The sequence below is a fragment of the Tupaia chinensis genome, unplaced genomic scaffold (genome assembly GCF_000334495.1).
Source record: "Tupaia chinensis unplaced genomic scaffold, TupChi_1.0 Scaffold144702_1, whole genome shotgun sequence".
Taxonomy (NCBI): Eukaryota; Metazoa; Chordata; class Mammalia; order Scandentia; family Tupaiidae; genus Tupaia; species Tupaia belangeri.
Window position 1 is genome coordinate 3,223,655 of NW_006204563.1, and position 21,857 is coordinate 3,245,511.

At 37.4% G+C, this 21,857-nt stretch overlaps 1 protein-coding gene across 5 annotated transcripts in view; it reads left to right on the forward strand.

The window, feature by feature from the left end:
* EPS8 (EGFR pathway substrate 8, signaling adaptor) overlaps window positions 1-21,857 on the forward strand; it is a 209,188-nt gene that overhangs the window by 140,989 nt on the left and 46,342 nt on the right. For all 5 annotated transcript variants that reach the window (XM_006167330.2, XM_014583770.2, XM_006167332.3 and 2 more), the window contains 9 exons: window positions 571-732; window positions 862-1,011; window positions 4,004-4,086; window positions 4,647-4,783; window positions 10,298-10,371; window positions 11,897-12,023; window positions 14,470-14,558; window positions 14,948-15,022; window positions 20,846-20,994. In XM_006167330.2, the coding sequence (XP_006167392.1) occupies window positions 571-732; window positions 862-1,011; window positions 4,004-4,086; window positions 4,647-4,783; window positions 10,298-10,371; window positions 11,897-12,023; window positions 14,470-14,558; window positions 14,948-15,022; window positions 20,846-20,994 (1,046 nt within the window). The remainder of the gene's footprint in view (window positions 1-570; window positions 733-861; window positions 1,012-4,003; window positions 4,087-4,646; window positions 4,784-10,297; window positions 10,372-11,896; window positions 12,024-14,469; window positions 14,559-14,947; window positions 15,023-20,845; window positions 20,995-21,857) is intronic.

A 21,857-nucleotide genomic window follows, 5' to 3' on the forward strand; every position in this document is an offset into this window, starting at 1 on the left:
GAATGTAATTTTTAAATTGCTCTTATTTTTAGTTTTCTACCTACCTCAAATTTGCTTAGTTAAATTTAAATAGTTTTTTTTTCTTTTAGTGGTGTCAGTGGAGTGATAAGTTTGATAGTCATTGGAATCAAATTGCTATTGTTCTCTAAAACAATTTTGGTGACAATGGTTTTGAAGCTGCCCTGTAACTTGTCTGCCATTGTTTGACGTTTAAATAAACACAATACAATAAAATGGGAGAGAGTTTATTTTAAGAAAATGTTATTTAGCCCGTTAAGGGTTTGATTTTAATGTTATGTTTATATAGTTTAAAATGGCTCAGTATGAACAGATTTAAGTATCTCATGAACCAAGGCATCATTTTCTCTACTTAACAAAAACGCACTTGATTTTATTCTCTCAATAAGATTATCGTAAAGTTCTAGGGTATGTTGGGTTTGTCCCTCAGTTCTGTGATGGTGGATCTCAATTAGGTTAATTTTACTTTCTTTTGACAAATACGTACTGAAAAGATATATGCATGTATATATATTTGTATTATAAATATTTTTCCTTTTTGCCAATCATAAGCACTTGACTACCTTTGTTCTGGATCGGAAAGATGCTATGATAACCGTTGATGACGGGATAAGGAAACTGAAATTGCTTGATGCCAAGGGCAAAGTGTGGACTCAAGATATGATTCTTCAAGTGGATGACAGAGCTGTGAGCCTGATTGATTTGGAATCAAAGGCAAGTTTGTACAGTTTGTACTCTTTTTATTTTCTAGACTGTTCCATAAATATTAACATGTACAATTGGATTAGATTTTCTGAAAGTAGGTAAAAGATGGACAGAATAAAATGTTTACTTTATCTATAGAATGAACTGGAGAATTTTCCTCTGAACACAGTCCAGCACTGTCAAGCTGTGATGCATTCATGCAGCTATGATTCCATTCTTGCCCTGGTGTGTAAAGAGCCAACCCAGAACAAGCCAGATCTTCATCTTTTCCAGTGCGACGAGATTAAGGTAAAAGAATAGTGGATTTTTTCTTCCTCCTCTAAGTAGGTATTATAGCAGCCTTTTCTTCTTGTCATGATTGAGCATGTATTTGCCCATGTGAGGAGAGAGAAGCATCCTTCAGAACGTCTGGTCACACCACGGCTAGGTCAACAGACTGAGCCTGCTCATGAATGCCTGGGGGGGTTTAGGGTGGCCTGGGCCGGGGATTCAAACCATAGTTGCCATGTGAGATCTGGGAGTGGCACATCACTGCTGCACCAAGAATGACCTGTTTTGATCATATGGCTATAAGTACTAGGATTTTAGATTCACAGAATTTCATAAGGAAAACAATAACATCCATATCTTTCTTAGGTTTCTATTCCATGTAAGTGAAGAGGAGTTTAAAATGATACTAACAAATCAGATGCACTCCATTTTTCTAAAGTATAGATAGTATGTTAAATTCTTATCAAGTGCTTTGGACTTAGGATATAAAGCTGTTAGAAAAGCATGCTTTGTAGACAATCATCATGCTATCCAATTTCTGTTCTGCACTAATCACATAGCTTGGATTATTGCAGTGAAGCACTTAGACATTTCCCACAATATTGACTTAATGTTCACCATTTAATTATGTGACTTGAATAATTGCTTCGGATTTGTAATCCCCAAGTGATATGTGCAGATAGTTGAGCATAGTTACCAGTAGTAACAGGCTATGTCCTGAAAACTTCTATCTCAAAGTGCACTGTAATTTTCAAACAATTATAATTCGTGATGCTTTATTGGACCTTAGAAGTTACCTTTAACCTTACATGTCTTTATTTTCTTTTTTCTTTTTTTGAGAATATTTTTTGCTATAGGGCGCGTGCGCTTGCCAGACAGACAGAGAGAGACAGACAGAAAGCCAGAAGTCACCTCCCAGGGGGGATGGCCATGCCGCAATCCCTTCTCCTCCATTCTCCTCTCGGGATCTTGGGCACGCATGCATGCACACGCACATAGCATGAGTTTAAGCCACCACCAGGTCCAGGACTATGTGGGAGTCCAGTGACATAGCCATTACAATAACTGCTGGTCCCACATGTCTTTATTTTCTGAGTTCATTTCTCTGAAAGGGATATAATTTTGCATTAATTGATAATGTGACAAGGCAGCAACTTACCATTTTGGTTTTATATTATAAAATATACATATAAATAAATTATGAGAGATTATCACAGTCCTTATCTTTTCTTTATTTCTTTGACATTGCATTACTACAGATGGATTATAAGCATTCATTATATTTCATAATTTCTTTGAATTTTATGATACAAATGACTTTCTAAAAATCTTATTTGAAAAAACTGTGGCATTTAGGTAATTTGTATATGTGATATCCATCAGATTTTTATAGACCATAGTACCTTTTGAAATTCAAAAAGTATATGAAGGGTTTTGTAAAAATTAGAGATATTAAATTAATAAACGTTGAAGTGAATATTTTCCCATAAAATGTAGTGAAATTTAATTCAAACATTTTTAAAACAAGGGACTGAGTTAAAAGACATTTCAAAGTTGGGGTTTGTGTCTGCTTTGTAAGTCCTTTTGGGAGCTCAAAGTTACTATTTTGAGTAAAGTTTCTGGATTTCATTTTTGGGAGAAAAGAGCTTGCCTTAATGATGTGGGATGGTAGTAGTAATGGGTCCGAGTGGATTTACCAGACACCGTTTTGTCCTAAGAACATGTGTACTGTGAAGCAGCTACACACGTTTACTCCTAGGCACCACCGTCCACGTGGGAGACTTTACCCCTGTGACTGGTTGAAGTTGCAAATGCACTGAAATGTGAAACTATTTCTCTGATATGGATCATCTTGTAATATTGCTTTTGAGTTTTGAAGTTTCCTAATTATGGGGCTCCACATGACATGCCTGTCTGCCTTTGTAGTAAAATTTTTTGTGCTGGTATGATAGCCCCACTAGAAGTGCAGAGTTCTGGATATCTTCCGTTTTAAAACTCCACATGACAGAGACATGGTATTTGTCATCTCGTATTGAAACTAGAATGTTCACATGGAAATGACCATGGGCTGGTTGCATGGGCACTCTCATTTGACTAGTCGTGTGCCCTTGGCCAAGCCATGTCATTCAAGTATTCTTCAGTGTTGTTAATTATAAAAGAAGGTGAGCAGAGTAGCTGATCTTTAAGTGCCCTTTCAGCTCTAAAATTTTATATCTAGCAGTGCTTGTTGTAAAAGCATTTGTAATATATATATTTGAGGGAAAACCTACATAATTATAGAGAACAAGCCAGCACTAAAGTAGATGAATACATCTGAGCAGCAATCTATCAGTAATATACTGTAACAATCACTGCTATGGATGAACTTCACAAACAAGTAAAATAAACTTCTTAGCTACTTATCTCACATTGGATCCCAAGAAAACCTAATCAAATGTTCTTGTTAAAAAAATATTAATTTTTATCTGAAATAAGAAATTTGTTATTGAGAAGGGTACAACCTAGTCTGAAGGTTCACCCCGGGCATGCAATGAATTTGCCTTAAACTAAGAGTGCATCTGCTAGACTTGAGAATTGGTTTCAGCAGTTGGTGAGTGTCTTATGGCTCTTGAAATGAGAAAGAGAGGGAACTCTACTTTGCATCCTCCTTGTGTGCAAGACTCCTAGGCTTCTTCAGGTGGAGATGTTTTTCCAGTGTCGTCTTCAGCACACGTATGTCCTTGACGTCTTTGTATTCCAGGACAGCTCTCTTAAAAATAAGAAGTCAGAATTTGATCATCTTTAAAATTTCCTTCAGCTTTTAAATCTTCTCATTGTAAAGTTCATCATTAAAAACTGCAGGAGTCATGTTTTGAGAACAGATTTTTTTTTAGAAAGACTTTTTTTTTATCAAGATACTAATTAATTCAGACAAAGAACATAATCTCTTTTACTGTGTTAACCTGTATAACCTGTATATCAGGACTCAGAAAAATCTATAACCTTCCAAATAACTTGTTTCTCATTGCAGGCGAATCTAATTAGTGAAGATATTGAAAGTGCAATCAGTGATAGTAAAGGGGGAAAACAGAAGAGGCGGCCTGAAGCCCTGAGGTAAACCATGAACAGAAATTAAGGGTTAAAATTGATTTGTTTTTAATCTCCTCACGCCCAGAGTTTTAGAAACATTCTTTTCAATGGAGGTAGTAGTGTTATATTTTACAGATTACAACCTGTGATCTCCACTCATTTACTGTCCCGTTTGTTAGTTTGTGTTCATCCCTTCTTTCCTCTCCTGTCTCTGCTCCTGCTCCTTCTCTGGTATGGCTTCAACTGCACCGAATCATACATGTAGGAGATGAATGGTGTGTTAAAGGAAGGTAGCCTAAAGAAATACAAATTAGACAATGGGACTTTAATTAATCTAGATACTTCCCAAGTCACTCAAGACTCAGAAGAAATGACAATCTAGTTTCAGCTGAATTTTAATTTTTCTGTATTTTTGAATTTCACATACATTTGCAAATATACATAATTTGGAATGGTTAGCAAATGCTCATGGCCCCTTGGAGTAGTTCTTTTAGAGGCTGAAGAATTAATAGCATAAATGGAGAGAATTGATGTGCTGTAGAAATAGTGATAGTAAAATGTGTATTTGTTTTCACCTTCTTTAGGATGATTTCCAAAGCAGATCCTGGTATACCACCTCCACCCAGAGCCCCAGCGCCAATGCCGCCTGGGACTGTTACTCAGGTGGATGTCAGAAGTCGGGTGGCAGCCTGGTCTGCCTGGGCAGCTGACCAAGGAGATTGTGAGTACTTCCAGGACAAACACGGACACTTACTTTTGGTTGAGACATATTTCTCGCTTTTTTATTTTTAAAAATTATTTATTTAATTTTATTTATCATTATTTATTTATTTATTTTAAATTTGACCAGAGAGCGAGACAGAAAGTGAGAAAGCAAGCCACCAGGTCTGGGACTTGAGCTGTAATTAGCCATATGGGAATCCAGAGTTTTAAGTACTGTGCCACCTGGTGGCCCCAGCTTTTAAATTTTAATGCCCATTTCTTTTTTTTTTTTTTTGGAGAGATTTTCACTGTAGGGCGCGTGCGCTTGCCAGACAGACAGAGAGAGACATAGAGACAGAAAGCGAGAAATCACCCCCCGAGGGCGCGGTCACTCTGCAATCCTTCTCCTCCATTCTCCTCTTGGGATCTTGGGCATGCACGCGCCCGGCGTGAGTTTTAAGCCACCGGGTCCGGGACACGAACCATGGTCGACTACGTGGGAATCCAGCAACATAGCCATTACGCTAACTGCTGGTTCCCCCCATTTCTGAGCTGAAGCTTGAGGGTAGATTTAAAAATTAAATCTTACATAAAGGAAAGTTAAGGCTTGGCTATTGTTAAGATTATTGTTCCTGAACATTTAGGCCAGCCATTCAATAAGTATAGTGTTAGGGCCAGCAGATGGTGCAGTGGTTAAGTGCTGGACGCCCACATGGCTGACCACAGTTCGAATCCCAGACCTGGCAACTTGAAAATCATGCTGGGCCTTTGTGCATATATGCCCAAAATCTCAGAGTAGAGAAGGGATTGCTCCTAGGGGGTGAATTTTCACTTTTCCTTTCTCTATCTCTGTGTCTTTCTGGCGAGTGCATGTCCCCTATGGTAAAAACCTTAAAAAACAAATAAGTATAATGCTAGGATAACAAGATGAGAGTTTTTATTTAATGCCAGGAGAGGACATTTTAGTTGACAATTAAATAGATGATAATAGATAAACATACTAAAGAAGAGAACATCAGGTTTTTAAAAAACGATTGTACTTCAGGGGCTAGCAGATGGCGAAATGGTTATGTTGCTGGACTCCCTTGTAGTTGGCTGTGGTTCGAGTCCTAGACCCGGCAGCTTAACAGCTCATGTCGGGTGCATGTGTGTGTGTGTGCCCCAAATCCCAAGAGCAGAATGGAGGAGAAGGGATTGCATTATGGCCATCCTCCCTGGGGGTGATTTCTCACTTTCTTGTCTCTCTGTCTCTCTCTGGTGAGTGCACATGCCCTATAGCAAACGTCTCTTTAAAAAAAAAAAAAAGATTGTACTTCGGATCCTTTCCATTAATTATTAACTACCATTCTTTGTGGACACATTTGTGGTGGTTAATTGGAGAGGATGTCAGGATGGTGGTAGGGCTTTGGAGAAGGAGTAAGAAGCGTTCATCCTCTAGCTCAGCTTGTCCGAGAGGCCCTACGTGTGTGCCATCATTTTACCTTGACATTCTTTGAAAACAATTATAGCATAGAACTTAGTGCGCCTTGTTATACATCAGAATGTTTTACTAAAAAGTTTTATAACTGGAAAATGCCTGTGAATATATTTAATCTAGTCTCTTCATTTTCACTTTTTGACTCCTACTTCAGTGGAACTTCTTAAATCACTCATTTATTATTTAATGAAATATTCTTCAAATGGGATCTTGAGCAGCAGAGTTAGACATTGTAACTCAGTTGCCTCAGTGAGTGACATTGGACTCTTTGAATCTTAGTGGATCAAAAGGTGGGCTCTGAAGTCCTACCTGGACCTGCCTACCTGTGTGACCTTGGGCGTTCTCTCTCTATATCCACCTCATCTATAAAACGGGAAGACAGTTTATGGGTTCCTGGGAATCAGAAAGTTCATGATGCCCATAATAGTTACTACCACGGAATGTTAAAATATTTGGCCATTATTCTCATGTTACTGGTTTTCTGAATTGTTTTTCATTTTATTTAGTTCTACTGTATTCTTGTTTTCATTTTATTTTTTTATTTTTAATCACCAAAGGGCACATGCACTCACCAAAGAGAGAGAAAGCACCCTCCAGTAGAACACGATCATGCTGCAAATATTTTTCCTCCCTTCCTCTCCCCTGTCAGGATTTGGGGCATGCACACACATGTACTTGGTGTATGTTTCAAACTGTTGCAGCCAGACTCAAACCATTTTTACCCATGTGGATCCAGTTCCCTTAATAACTGTGGTATGGGGCTGGTCCAGTTTCTTATATTCTTAAAGGTATTTTGGAGGTTTACATGTAAGTTTAGCTCTCAAAAATATGAAAGAAAGAAATCTTTGACATGTACAATTTTCAAAATTAAAATAATAGAATTATTACCTTTTAAAATTTTTGTAACAGTTTCCGTTTTCAGGGATTATTTACATTTCCGATGAAATCTACTTGGTATTTAAAATGTTGTATTTAAGAGATTAGGTAGAAATTAATAGTTTTTCTACTTTCATAGATGCTTTACATATGCTTATGGTGTTCTTGTTTTGGTTGGAGAGGATCTATTTTTTTGTTTGTTTTTAAGAGAAGTTAAAATGGTCTTCCTTGAAGTGGAGACACTATAAGACATTTTGAGTTTACAGACATTTCAAACAACTTGTAAAAACATTTGTTAAATCAACTAAATTTTACAGCAAAGAGAATATTTACCTAGAGTTTTCTGTACGGTCATTAGATTTCGTCTAAAATATAAGTAACATCAAGAAGTTTGAAGAAAAATGGTTTAAATGAGTTTATTTTGGTGCACAAAAATTGAAATCTATACATAGTTTTTCTCATAATGCATTTTCCTTGAACATTTTGAAGACTCCCTCATACTCTCTATGATGTCATTTGTTTAAATTACAGAGAAGTAAGAGTTTCAGAACTTCTCATTCACAAACGAGAAAACCAAACCGAAGACAAAACAAAACAAAACAAAACAAAACAAAACACTTACCACATGAGGTTCTGTCTGGGTTTAGAGCAGTTTTTAATTGAAAAGCCCCCTCCAAAGGGATGTCTTTCTGGTCCCTCCAAAAGCTCTGGCTGACTAAGGCTGAGTCTTTGAGTCTCTTGTGAATTAAAAAGTTACCCCTAGGATTCAACAGTTGGCATAGTGATTAGGTGCTGGACTTCCACATGAACAACCATGGTTTGAGTCCTGGACCTGGTGACATGAAACTCTAGCTGGTTTCTGAGAAGAGAATGGAGGAGGAGGGATTGTGATGTGGCCATTCCCCTTGGGAGGGGTGGTTTCTCACTTTTGTTTTTTCTCTCTCTGTGTGTCTCTGGCGAGCACACATGCCCTGTAGCCAAAATCTCTCTTTCTCAAAAAAAGTTACCTCTGTAGAATAGTGGCAGCAGCCCTGGGCTTCCTAATAGTGTCTCAGACCTGACAACATTATAGAAATACCATCTCTCTCTCTCACTCTGCCCTCCGGATGATATTCTGAGACCTGTCATATAGTATTTCTGATAGCTGTATTTTGGCTTCATGTTCCTGCTTTCTGTAGTATGCCATGATCAAGATAGTAACTAAGCAACCATATGTAAAACAGTGACTAACTGGCAGGATTTATACATGTAATTTTAATTATCTTCAAATAGTTAACAGCCACCAATTAAGTTTTATAAAACTCAGTGACTTCTTTCTTTCTCTTTTTGGCCGGTGTTCTATGTATGGGTAAAGTAAGCATAGCAGAATCACAGCAATGCAGTTTTCAATGTTTTACAGTCCTCTGTCTTGAACGTCATGTCATGACCATGTATCTACCGTGAGTTATATTTTCCTCCGCGCAGAGACGTTTCTCCAATTCATCTGTACATTTTCTAGTTTTTCATGAAATATTTGTAACAGCTCTCTGTATTTAGTGGTAGTGTTAACAGACCGATGGGAAGGAGTTCATGATAATGACCTCATGGCTAATGTTGTGCTCTAGCCCACTGAGCAGCCTTAACATCTTGAATGCATTCAAGACATTTATTCTTTAATTTGCAAATTTCCATAGGTATTCTTCTTTAAAGCATGTGGCTTAAAATGCACATGTCTAACATTGTGGATTTTTTTCCCTGTAAGTTTCTTTTAAAAATTATTTAATTTAGGGGCCAGTAGGTGACATGGCATGGTGGTAGGGATGCTGGACTCCTACATAGCCAACCTTGGTTTGAGTCCTGGACCTGGCTTTCTCGCTTTCTCTTTCTCTCTCTCTCTAGTCATATTTAAAAAACGATAATAAATAAAGTAAAATAAATAATCCTTTTTAAAAAGACTAAGAACTATAATTTAAAAAATTATTTAAATGGTTTCTACTGAGAGGGAAAAAGAAACAAAAACAGAGAGAGACAGAGACAGAGAGAGACAGAAGGAGAAAGGTACCCCCAACAGGTTTTCACGCCATGATTCACATTGTCTTAGCTGACCCAGAACATAGATAGGTACACGTGTGTGTGCCCAGCATGCTTAAAAAGGTCCCAGGATACAAACCTAGGATCATTCTCATGTAGGTTAGGTTGCGCCACTGACTGGGCCAGCTCTGTGAGTTTTAAGTTTAATTAAAACATGAGTTTTAAGAAGCACTGTTATAGAGTTATAAAATTATACAAAATTATAAGACATATTTTGAACATTATCTTTAAAATTCCAGTATTTTGAAATTTTGAAAGTTGTTTGTAAACTATCAAGAATTATGGAGTATGAGCTAAAATTTTTTTGCTATGCAAAGTAAATGTTTGTAGAAAAATGTAAAAATAAATAAATGAAAGGAAAAAAAAAAAGAAGCACTGTACTTTTAAGATTCCCAAAGCTTGGGACCAGCAGTTAAGGTAATAGCTATATCTCTGAACTCCCACGTAGTTGACCGTGGTTCGAGTCCCAGACCTGGTGGCTTAAACTCACACCGGGCGAGTGTGCGTGCGTGCTTGCTCAAGATCCCGAGAGGAGAGTGGAGAAGGGATTGCAGTGTGGCCATCCCCACGGGGGGTGATTTCTCACTTTCTGTCTCTCTGTCTCTCTCTGTCTTTCTGGTGAACGCACGTGCCCTATAGCAAAAACCTCTCAAAAAAAAAAACAAAAAAAAAAGGATTCCCAAAGCTTTATTGAAGTTATAGTTGGAATATAAAAGTGAGTGCTCTATTGCTTTAGGGCTAGGCTGGTATTTGAGAAGTAGGTGCTTACATGATGGCTTATATTTCTTGTGTAGGAATGAGAGTGCTAAGTCAGGATTGATTCCACAGGTGGCTGGCATAGTTAAAGGAGAGCAGAAGTGACATTACATTCATCATTGCAGGATAAATGAACATCATAAACATGTGAAGACAATACTTCAGCTGTGTCCAGGTGCTGGTTTTCAGTGTCAAGGATGTATTTTATGGATCACAATTTGGATTTGCTTATTCAGTGGAAGTCTTCTCTTTTACACATGGCATTGTTTTCTAGGAAGTGTTTATATTTTAATTTTCTGTATTTGCATTATGTACACAAAAGGTTGAAAGACTTAACGGTTCTCCTTTCTTCAGTTGAGAAACCAAGGCAGTACCATGAGCAGGAGGAAACACCCGAGATGATGGCAGCTCGGATTGACAGAGATGTGGTGAGTACAGAGTTGTTTTTGTATCATTGACTCTACTTAAGGAAAACAAGACAAAACAAAACAAGAATGCAAGATTGTTTTAAATTAAGGCATTTTGTAGAAACTGTATTTTTTTTCCAGTGGTGGTTATTCCTTGTGAATTCTTTTTTCTTTCTTTTCTTTTTTTTTTTTCCTGGAGAGAGATTTTCTTGCCAAAGGGTGTGTGTGCTCTCCAGAGACAGAGACAGAGAGACAGAAAGCAAGAAATCACCCCCTGGGGGGATGGCCACACCGCAATCCCTTCTCCTCCATTCTCCTCTCGGGATCTTGGGCACATATGCAAACATGCCTGGCGTAACTTTAAACCACCAGGTCTGGGACTTGAGCCACGGTCGACTACATGGGAGTCCAGCGACATAGCCATTATGCTAACTGCTGGTCCTATGAATTATTTTTTCTACTTAACTGTTTTTTGCCTTTCTGCCAATATTTAGTAAGTAGACTTGGGCTGTGGTACAAGAACTAGCATATTAACTATTTCTAAAAGTATTTAAATGGAATTAAGATTTGAGGATTTTTTTTTTCTTCCCATAGTTTGTAGTACATAATCGAAATATCTCTTCAATATGTCTTCTTGGCATTTATTAAGACTATATTTGGATATATGCCGGAAAGATAAAAGATAAATGGCATTTTTAAAAAGACAGATATATAAATTCTAATGCTTTATGAATAATAATAAGGTCATATTTACTTTTATTTCTACATGCACAATGACAATGCCCTGTGAAATAATCATAGCATATGATATTAATATAATTACTTTTTATACTCTACTCATGACCTCAGCCTATTTGGAAGGAAATACTTAACGGAATTTGAAATCTGGAATTTTTACCTCACACTATTACGTGTCTTACTTAAAAGTTTATTTGACCCTAATCTCTAGGCTTTTATTTGGAAGAATGTCAAATATCATACCTATTAGAGAAAGTCAATAAAGCTATAAAATACAAGATAACCCAAGTTGTTCCAATGATCCCTGAAAGTGTAGAGCATCACTAAATCTATAGAAAATCTTGCTAGTGTCCATTATTGTAGATTAGCTATGTGTTTATTAGGTTATCTCAAAATTTTATATACCTGTAATTCCATGAATAATATTGTCAGATTTATAAGAACATTTATTAGGAAAGCAAAAAAGCTTAGTGCTCTTCCAACAAAATATTTCTTAGAATTTCCCCACCTTTGTGTGGGAGAATGCTATGAGAAAATTAGAGTAATTGAAAGTAATTAATAACCTGAGTAGGTATTGTGAATGCTTTCTGTATGGCATTTAAAATTGAGTAAAATTATGCTAAAGAAAAAATGTAACTGTCAGATGTTAGCCACAGGTATAGTTAGTTCAATTCTTTTTCTTAGAATTAGTGAAAACTTGAAATTTGCATTTCTTTCCTTCTTTCTTTTTTTAAATTTTCTGTTCATTACTAACAGTGTACACCTAAGGCAAAATAGTTTTGTTTTATTCTGTAATTTCTAATTCCAGCAAATCTTAAACCACATTTTGGATGACATTGAATTTTTTATCACAAAACTCCAAAAAGCAGCTGAAGCATTTTCTGAGCTTTCTAAAAGAAAGAAAACTAAGAAAGGTAAAAAGAAAGGACCAGGAGGTAAGTTGGATTTTATTAAATCTTCGAAGACCATTCTGAATTCCAGTGCTTGGCAGAATTACTGCCTTGTGACTGGAACCAAGGTCTCTTTTCTAGCTCTAGGAGAGCAGCATACACTTAGGCAAAGAGTAAGATGAGCCCGGGGAAGGGTCCATTTTGGTCCCAAGTTGGGGATAGTGAAGAAAGATCCTAGGATGCTTTATGTAAATCAGAGACTCACATTCAGTTAGTGACAATCTGCCTACAGTTTCATTAGTGATTGTAAAATTAGTGTCTGTTAAAGAAAGTCATAGTTCTTTTCTTCTCATGTTTGGATTTATTTTATTGTCAATATAAAAACTTATTATTTTGTTAGATAAAGTAGTTGACTTTTGTCATTAAAATATTTAAAACTATTAATGAATTTGAATTTTTTTCTTTTCTTTTTTAATTTGCTAGAGTTTTGTGTGTTCACTGGAGGGGGGGCGGAGTGAGAAAGCACCTGCCCCTCAGGAGGAATAGTCAGGCTATAGTCCCTTCTCCTCCAGTTCTCTCTCCTTTTAGGATTTGGGGCATGTACACACACTGAACCTGACGTGTTCATCATTCTCATGTCATAAGGTCTGAGACTTGAACCATGCGGTCAACGGGCTCCAGCCATCTTACTCAACAGCCTATGGGCTGGCCCAGATTAGATTTTTTTAATCACAAAACCCCAAACAGTGTATTCACAGAGTTATATATGTCACGTTTGAAGGATGCTGTAGTTCAGCTCTTTATAATGGCCTCAAAATGAATAAAATGATAATAGTAATGTTTATAATTCCTCTGACAAAATTCTAGATTGAAATGTATATAAAAAAGTAAATAAGTGTCTCTTCCATTACAGATGACTTACAAATATTTCACTAGATCCTATCTGTGTAACTAGAATAGGACACTTAGCTTTGTTGTCATCTAGATATGATTATCTGACTGTATCTCCCTTACACATATTCTGCAATTAAGTGTCACTGCTTCCTAGTGTCTCAGATCACTCGCTCCTCCTGTATTCTTTAAAAAGTGTATACTGTTTCCTTGGTCACCAAAATTCAAAACCACAGATTCTTCCGTGATGTCATTCCCTTGCTTGCTGCCAGCATCGATTTTATTGACTCAGTGTCTCTCGTATCTAGTCTTCTCCCTTTTCATTTTCATAACCAGCACCTCATTCAAGCTGTCATCATTTCTACCCAGCTTTCTAAGCAGTCTTCAGTCTTTGCTCTGTCAAACTCTATAGGACACGTCACTCTTCTGCTAAAAATCATGAATTCTATGTTCTGTTGATTGCAGTCCAACTTTGCACCCTCGGCAATCGAGGTCCGGTCACACAATCTAACCGTGATCTGTCCTTCCATTTTCATATTTTTACGTTTCTCTGCTTGTTATTTTATATGCAGGTGATTTCTTTTTCCTATGCTTTTTCTTACGCTATGTATCCACCTGTGACTATGTATCCACCTGTGATGGTTTCCCCACCAGATTGCCCTGGAACAAATCTTTCAAATCCCTTTATGTTTTTATTTTTTAATTTTTACTGTATGGCACAGGCACTCTCTAGAGAGAAAGAGAGAGGAAAGTGAAAGATTACCCTCCTGGGGGGATGAGCATACCACAGTCTCTTCTCCTCTATTCTCCTCTAAGGATTTTGGGAATGCACGCACACACGCCTGGCATGATTCTCAAGGGCCCAGGTCCAGGACTCCAACCGCAAAGCTGGCCATGTGAGATCCAGCACCTTAACTTCTACGTCAGGCTGCTGGCCCTCAAATCCTATCTTTATTATTATTTTTTTTAATTTTAGAATTTTTTTTAGAATTATCTTTATTTAACTGTATTTATTTCATTTTAATTTGAACAGAATGAGAGAGAAAGAGAGAGAGAAAGTGAGAAAGCAAGCTGCCAAATCTGGGTCTCAAACCACAGTCAACCACGTGGGAATCCATTTCCCTTAACCACCACACAACCTGCTGGCCCCTCAAATTCTATGTTAAAAGCTACTTTCTTCAAACATTTCTTCCTCTCCTAACCAGATGCAGTCTCTTCTCCTAACATGTAGTTGGTATCTGTTATTTATCTGATTCGTGTCTTCTCTTAGATTTTAAGGCCCTTAAGAGCAAGGCTTATAACTTAATGATTTTGTAAGTCCTCACAAAAATACACACAATGACAAACATAAACAGGTTATAATATTTATACTTTTTAGCCAAATGAGTAATTGATAGTGCCTAAGGGTAGAGAAATCTTTATACTCTGGATCTACTTCATTTATTACAGTCAGACCATGAGATGTGGGGGAGTGACTAGGTAGCATGTCTTATGTTATCATCCAAACTTTACAGATATAAATGTGATTTTTGATTTTTAATTTAACAAATTTTCTTGGAACTTTGTTCTTATCTACTCTCCCTCTGGTTTATTTCATTAGAGGGTGTTTTAACTCTGCGAGCAAAACCGCCACCTCCTGATGAATTTATTGACTGTTTTCAAAAATTCAAGCATGGATTTAACCTTCTGGTATGTGAAATTTATTTACTTATAATTAAAGGAAATAAATGAAAAAGATCAAAGGCTAGCTCAATGTTTTTCATTACATTAAGAGAGAAATTGTTGCAATAGAATTTTTGATATGTATGATTTGCTTTGTCTTTATAAAGCAACAAATCATAAGATATGTATCCTTAAAGAGACCTGGTTGAAAAATAATGAATCCTAATTTAAAAAAAATAAAAACTGTTGATAACTTTTATAAGTTTTACTTTGCTCATCCTGATGGCTGTAATAATAGAGAGCTATTAGCGAAGAACTCTTCCTCTGAGCTTCTGCTGCGTAGACCTTTTGGAGTATCTACCTTTTGCTTGATGACATCACAGTAACAAATTTGTCTTTTCTCCTTAATGTTACAGGCTAAATTAAAGTCTCACATCCAGAATCCCAGTGCTGCAGATTTGGTTCATTTTCTATTCACTCCATTAAATATGGTGAGATTTTATTCATTTAATAAAGTACTTATTATTAGTATGTCTTACAACCTCAGGTATCTGAGTTAGTTTTTCTTCATTATCCTGCATGAGTTTTATTTCTCTTGCCATTTGTGTAAACACTGAAAATGTGACATCTCGGAGTGTAAAGAACCTTAGAAATCATGTAGTCCAAAACCTTACTTTGTAGATGAGAAAATAATTTCTTATAAATCTAGAGAAATGAAAAGAGAGTTATCAGATACTGATGTTTCAGTATACACTAGTATATAATATACAGTCGTTTGAACAATGCAGACATTTTTCTCTTTCTCACTAAGTAGGCTAGTCATGAGACGGCCAGTGCTGGCTGGATAGCTTTGCTCAATGAAGCTATTCAGAGACCCTATTCTTTTCATTGAGATGTTCCTCCATCTCCTGAATTGTCTGTCACTGAATTGTTTATTCATTTATGTTTTTATTCTACAAATACTAATTGACCGTCTCCATGTGCTTGACATTATAGTAGCTCACCAGGAACAAAATAAACAGAAATTCTCACCCTCTTGGAACTCTATTATAGTACAGAGGGGCTACCAGTAAGCTAAATCAGAATGTACAATAAAACACAGTTTTCTGAAATTCAGAAAAAGTAGAGCAGGGAAAGGAAACAGGGAATGCCACAGGAGAGCACACCTGCATGTGTGTGTGTTATGGAGTGTTATTTTTTACATAGGGCTGGTTAGGGAAGCCTCTGAGAAGATGTCATTGGAGTAAAGGAAGTAAAAAATGAGTCAGGTAGGTTTCTGAAAGAAGAGCCTCAAACAGCCAGTGTAAATACTCTGAGGTGGGAGCATGCAAAACATATTCTTAGGAAAAGTATTCTCACTTGAGCAGGATGAGGGAGGAAAAGATTAAAAGGAAATGAGGCGCATCCAGGTAACAGAAAGAAACATCTTGCCGTTCCTGAGAAACAATGGTAGACCTTTGACAGAGATTTTTCAGCAGTAAAAGATTGTCCTAACTGCAATGTTTAGAAATTCAGGTGAAGGAGGGACTCAGGAGGTTGTTAAAATAATCTAATGAGAGATTTAATGCTTGGCCATATAACATTGGAGATAGAAGAAGAAAAATGGGAAATTGTGGTATTCTGGAATTCAAATGAAGAAATGTTTCCCATAGGAGGAGTTGAGTAATGCTGTCAGATGACTTTATGGTGGAAACTGCTTTACCTCCATGTGCTAATAACAGCCATATGAAGGCAAAGAAAGTCCAGGGACAGCAATTTTCTCTTTAAGGAGGTGACTCTGAACTTAAATACATAATTTCTGCCTACATCTTCCAACTGGCCTAGTTTCTTTAGATGGCCATACTTAACTGCAAAGGAATGTGGTCTCTGGGTGTCTATATGCCCTCTAAAGTGCGGGGGCTTCTCTTTATGAAATGAAGAAAAGAACGGATGCTAGGGAACACCTCTCAGTCTTTGGCATGCCCACATTTGCTAGGTGTAATGATACACACATAAGAAAGTTGCACCTCAGAAGCTTCTCTTCTCATAGATGTATATTTTTGCATAGATAGAATTTTTAAACCTAACAAAACGATGTTTCGGGAACAATGCCCTTTGTGAATGAACTGGGTGGTCCCATGAGTTTATCCAGCAGAAAGTCATACCACTTGCATCATGGGCCAGGACTCAAGATACATGTCTTCATTTTCCAGATTTTAAAAATCCAGGTATGCTCTATGTTTTGCTGATCACAAAGAGTAATTTGTAAAGCAAACCAGTCTCATTAGTTTACAACTTTCTTCTGTGTAATGACTAGTTGTCTACTTGTGATCTGTGAAGCATATACAGTGATATGAAAAATAGACACAGTAACATACTTCCCTCCCCATTTTATATTTCTTACATTTGTTTATACCATAATAGTAATGTTTCCAAGCTGACATTATGTATAATCATCTTGCCTGACAGGACAGCTAGGAGAATTAGGATAATATGTAAGAGTACACACCCCCCTGGGTGGTGATTTCTCACTTTCCCTGTCATTCATTGTCTGTCTCTGGCAAGTGCACATGCCCTGTGGCAAAAACCTTAAAAAAGAAATTAAAAAAAAAAAAAGAGTACGCACAGAAAAGTGCTAGGATTAGGAAAAAACATGGCTGTAGAAACAGATGGAATGTTTATTGGTTTTGCACATAGATCCCAAAACAGAGTTGTCTGTGAGGTACTTTGTTGTTGTTGTTCAGTTCTATAAATTTGATATTGTCTTTTTATTGGGGGAAACAAGAGAAGGAAGGCAGAATCTCTTTTAAAAATATTTCTAGTACAGCCACTGTAAAGATCAATATGGAGGTTCCTCAAAGATCTACAAATAGAACTACCATATGACCTAGCAATTCCACCACTGGGTTTCTACCCAAGAGATAGGAAAATGCTCAGCTTGCACATCTGTGTTTATTGTAGGATTATTCACGATTGCTAGGACATGAAACCAACCCAAATGTCAACAAACAGATGAATGAATTGAAAAAGTGTGGCACGTATACTCTATGAAGTACTACTCAGGACCCTGGCGTTTGATAGAAAGTGGATTAATATGGAAGATTTACTGCTGAGTGAAGTGAGTCAGGCTATGAAGGAGAGACATGGCATGTCTCCATTTAATATATACTGATTGGCCACAGTCTGTGGTGGAAATGGAAAGATTGGAGGATATAGAAGCATGGAGAATGGTTATGGAAACTGGAGACGGTGTGGGAAGAGGATAGAAATGGGGGAGAGTGAGAGGAAAAGAATCAAGGAAAAAAATAGAGAGGGAAGACACTTAGGGGATACAGAAATGAAGAATTGTCTGTTGATGATAATGTGTATGATATCTTCAACTGAGCTGGTGTGAAGTGTATTCATATTGGGTAATTCATTTTACAAGCTGTAGTGATGTACAATGATTGAATGTATAAAATAAATTGGAATAATAAAAATAAATTAAAAAACAAACAAACGTTTCTAGGGCCAACAGGTGGCATGGAGGTTAAGGTGCTGAATTCCCATATGTCACCTGCTTTTTGAGTCCTGGACCTGGCAGCTTGAAATTCATGCTGAGCATGTGGGCATGAGTGCCCCAAATTCCAAGAGGAAAATGAAGGAGAAGGGACTGCAGCGTGGCCATAACCCTGGGGATTAATTACTCACTTTCCCCTTTTCTACCTCTCTCTGGGGAACTCACACTCCCTATGGCAAAAACCTAAAACAAACAAACAAAACCATTTCTAGGAGGAAAGAGTTTCCCATTTTATGGGGCAAGGCAGGAGTGTATGGAGTGGTTCACCCTCTCAAAAGAAGTGATTATTTTATAGAATGACAATAGTAGTTACAAGAATTGTTGGTAATGTGATTAGATCTTTTTTTAAAAAAATTAAGAATGGTAACCACATAAATCTAATTAATTTTAAAAGCATATGAAGATTATGGTCATTGAGTTCTCTGATATTATCAAAAATGGAGCAAATTCAACATTTCTTATAGATTTTACTTGCATATTAGAAAAAATTTAAGAGAAGAGAGACTCTTAAGTAACAGGAAGAGATGAGTCTCCTCCTTCTTTCCCTGGGGGGTAACTAGACAAGACCTGAAGTAGCATATGAAATGAGTATTGCTTTACAAATGTAGGAAAATAAGCAACATTATCAGCATGAATGTCAGAAGCTGAGCAATAAGAGATTAGAAGATGAAAGTCCAAGACTGCATCCATAATTTATGAATGCTTCCATATGTTGTTGCTATATATAGTGCATCAGATTTCTACTTGTCTAGTTATTGTTGAATAATTCTTGCTTCATGAGCTCTTTTTAAAATTAGATCAAGGCCACACATATGCAAAGAAACTGATACTAACTTTGCAACAGAATTTGTATTCTTTATTCTTTAAATGCCTTTGATGCTATCTTGACTTGGGTATTAGGAAGCATTATTTCTAAAGCAGTTTTTGTCACCTCCTCTTATTCTCTCGTGCTCTTTCACAGATCCTTAGTAGATATCTAGTCATGACACAGCAGAAAGCTGTAAACTAATGGGACTGGTTTCCTTTACAAATTAGTCTTTTTGATCAGACTGTTGAAAAATAGGTTGTGTTTTATTTTTGCCTTTCTCAAAACTGTCTCCTTATTAATGATCTCCCCAGTCATCTTAACTTCCAATGCTCCACTTAAAGTTCTTCCTATGGGACCCTAGACATTTTACTTGACATGGGGATGAGAAGGACAATTATCCAGGGCCTACTACTGACCAAGCAGACCTTAGTAACGTTAATGGTTGTGAGTCTCTCCCTTCTCCCTTAGCATGTAGATGCACACTAGCACACCCACAGCACCTGTGTGTGCACACCTGCGTACTCACATCTTGAGAGGAACTGTGGCCCATAGACTTGCATTTAACAGTCTCATTTTATTTTTTCTTCCCTCTGTAAAACCAAAGATGTTAATATTTTGCTACTTTACATTCATACTTTCCCTGTCAGTCATCCCTATGTATGTACCAGAAGTGCGTTTAGGACTTAGAAGTGAAGTTGAAAATTGATATGCTTGGTAGTCAGGGTAGGTTTGTTCTCAAATAAGATTTAACCTATTTCCTTTATCCACCACGTTTTCTTTTATTTATTTTCATTCAGCCCCTTAACACTGCATCTCTTGTAATTCAAGTTAAGTAAGTCTTAGTACAAGTCTTGAAGAAGGAGAAATGAAAAAGAAGCTGTAAATTATGATGTACTGTGTTACTAATAGGTATAAGTTGTTTTGAGAACACTGGGTGCGGGGTGGAAGAAGGCACATCAGAGTTACACGGAGGGGTTAAGAAAGGCTTTCAGGAAAGGTGGAACCTGAATAGAGTTCTGAATGACGGAGGAGGGACCTTCTGGGACCCTGGGAATGACACATGCAAATGCACAGAAGTGTAAGACAGCATAGCGTGCTGAGAACTCCCAGATGACTGCAGAGAAATTGATCTTAACCTGGAGCATTCATTCAAAGAGGTCTCTTCTCTTCTTTGCCACACTGAGAACGTGAGCTTTTATAAAAGAGCTCTGGTTTCTGCTGTCGGAGATAGCTACCGTTCCTTAGCCAGGGACACCTCCTGAGAGAAAAATTGGGGCAGGTTTTTGAACATCCACTTATCATCATTTTGCTTATCGGGGCATTGCATCTGTTTGTTTTTAATCGTTTAATTTTTTTATTGCATCTGTTTGTTTTAATCATTCTCAAATTATCTATATTAAGTCAGATAAATTTCCTAGAATTAAACTCTGGGGAAAACGCCATAGGTCCAGAGTACCAGTTTTCATTTTTTTTCTAATCCTTCTTCCTGGGTCCTTTTATTTTTGTACGTCTGTATAAGCACAGTCTTGGGCAGTTGATCCCTGTTATTCTCGATGGTATTCATTTCTAGACCTATATTTTTCAATATAGCATGGTAGATTTTGGCATGGTAGATTTACCAGGAGAGGTAGATATATATGTAAAAACAAAAAGCAGTGATAGTTATGTCACCTGACTTAGAATTCTTTGCAGAACCATTCATATCTTTCGGGAAAAATAGAATCACATGCAGCCAGTGGGCAAATACTGTTAAAACTGTCAGGCTACTGGCTTTCATTTTAGATCAGAAGACACCATTGGGCTGGAAAAGTTGATCTTGCTCTGCGTTCAGCAGTGCATTGCGCAGCATCAGCATTTAATCTGAGCCTATAGAAAGAATGCTTGTTTTCACCGTGGGTGTTTGTCTACACATTTCAAAAATACACAATTAATAGTCATCTTCCACTAAAATATGACTTATCGTTTTAGGTGGTGCAGGCAACAGGAGGGCCTGAACTAGCCAGGTCAGTCCTCAGCCCCTTGTTGACCAAGGATACAATTGATTTCTTAAATTATACTGTCAGTCCTGATGAACGGCAGCTGTGGATATCATTGGGCGAAACTTGGATGAAACCCAGGTAAACATATATGACCTTAGAATTTCATAACTGTAATGCTTAAGTACTGCTGTTCGTTATGTTGATCTAACAAGACTTTATTCAACCTTCTATGTATGAAGAACTAGGTATTATAGGATGAAAAGTCTAAACCCTTAAAAAGTTAGAAGCCTAGGGAACCAGCAGCTAGCGTAATGGCTATGTCGCTGGATTCCCACGTAGTCGACCGCGGTTCGTGTCCCGGACCCGGTGGCTTAAAACTCACGCCGGGCGCATGAGCGTGCGTGCCCAAGATCCCGAGAGGAGAATGGAGGAGAAGGGATTGTGGTGTGACCATCCCCCCTGGGGGGTGATTTCTCACTTTCTGTCTCTATGTCTCTCTCTGTCTGTCTGGCGAGCGCACGCGCCCTACAGTGAAAATCTCTCCAAAAAAAAAAAAAAAATTAGAAGCCTAGTGGAAGAGATAGAAGTGTGTGCAGTAAAAGGTGCGATACATGCCAGGAGTGAGCTGGAGGCAAAATGCTCTTGGTTGACAAGTCGGGACAGTCAGGAAGATTAAGAAGGGAGTGTAGTTAGCGTCAAACAAGAGCTGGCATTTCAAACCAATAGGTAGCCATACTAGTACTCGTGTTTATATATGTACATACACATGCACATATATGCATAGTGCTTTCATACACACGTATACATATGTAGTGTTTGCTATGTACTCATCCAGTACTTTACGTAGATAGCATTATTATCCCTCTTTCACAGATGGGATAAGTAAGTACAGAGAAGTAATTTGCCCCTACTCACACAACTTGTAAGTGATGGAGCAGAAATATAAATCCAGGCCATCTGGTTTTGGAGTTGATCATAATTAGTTTGCTAACTACCTTTCA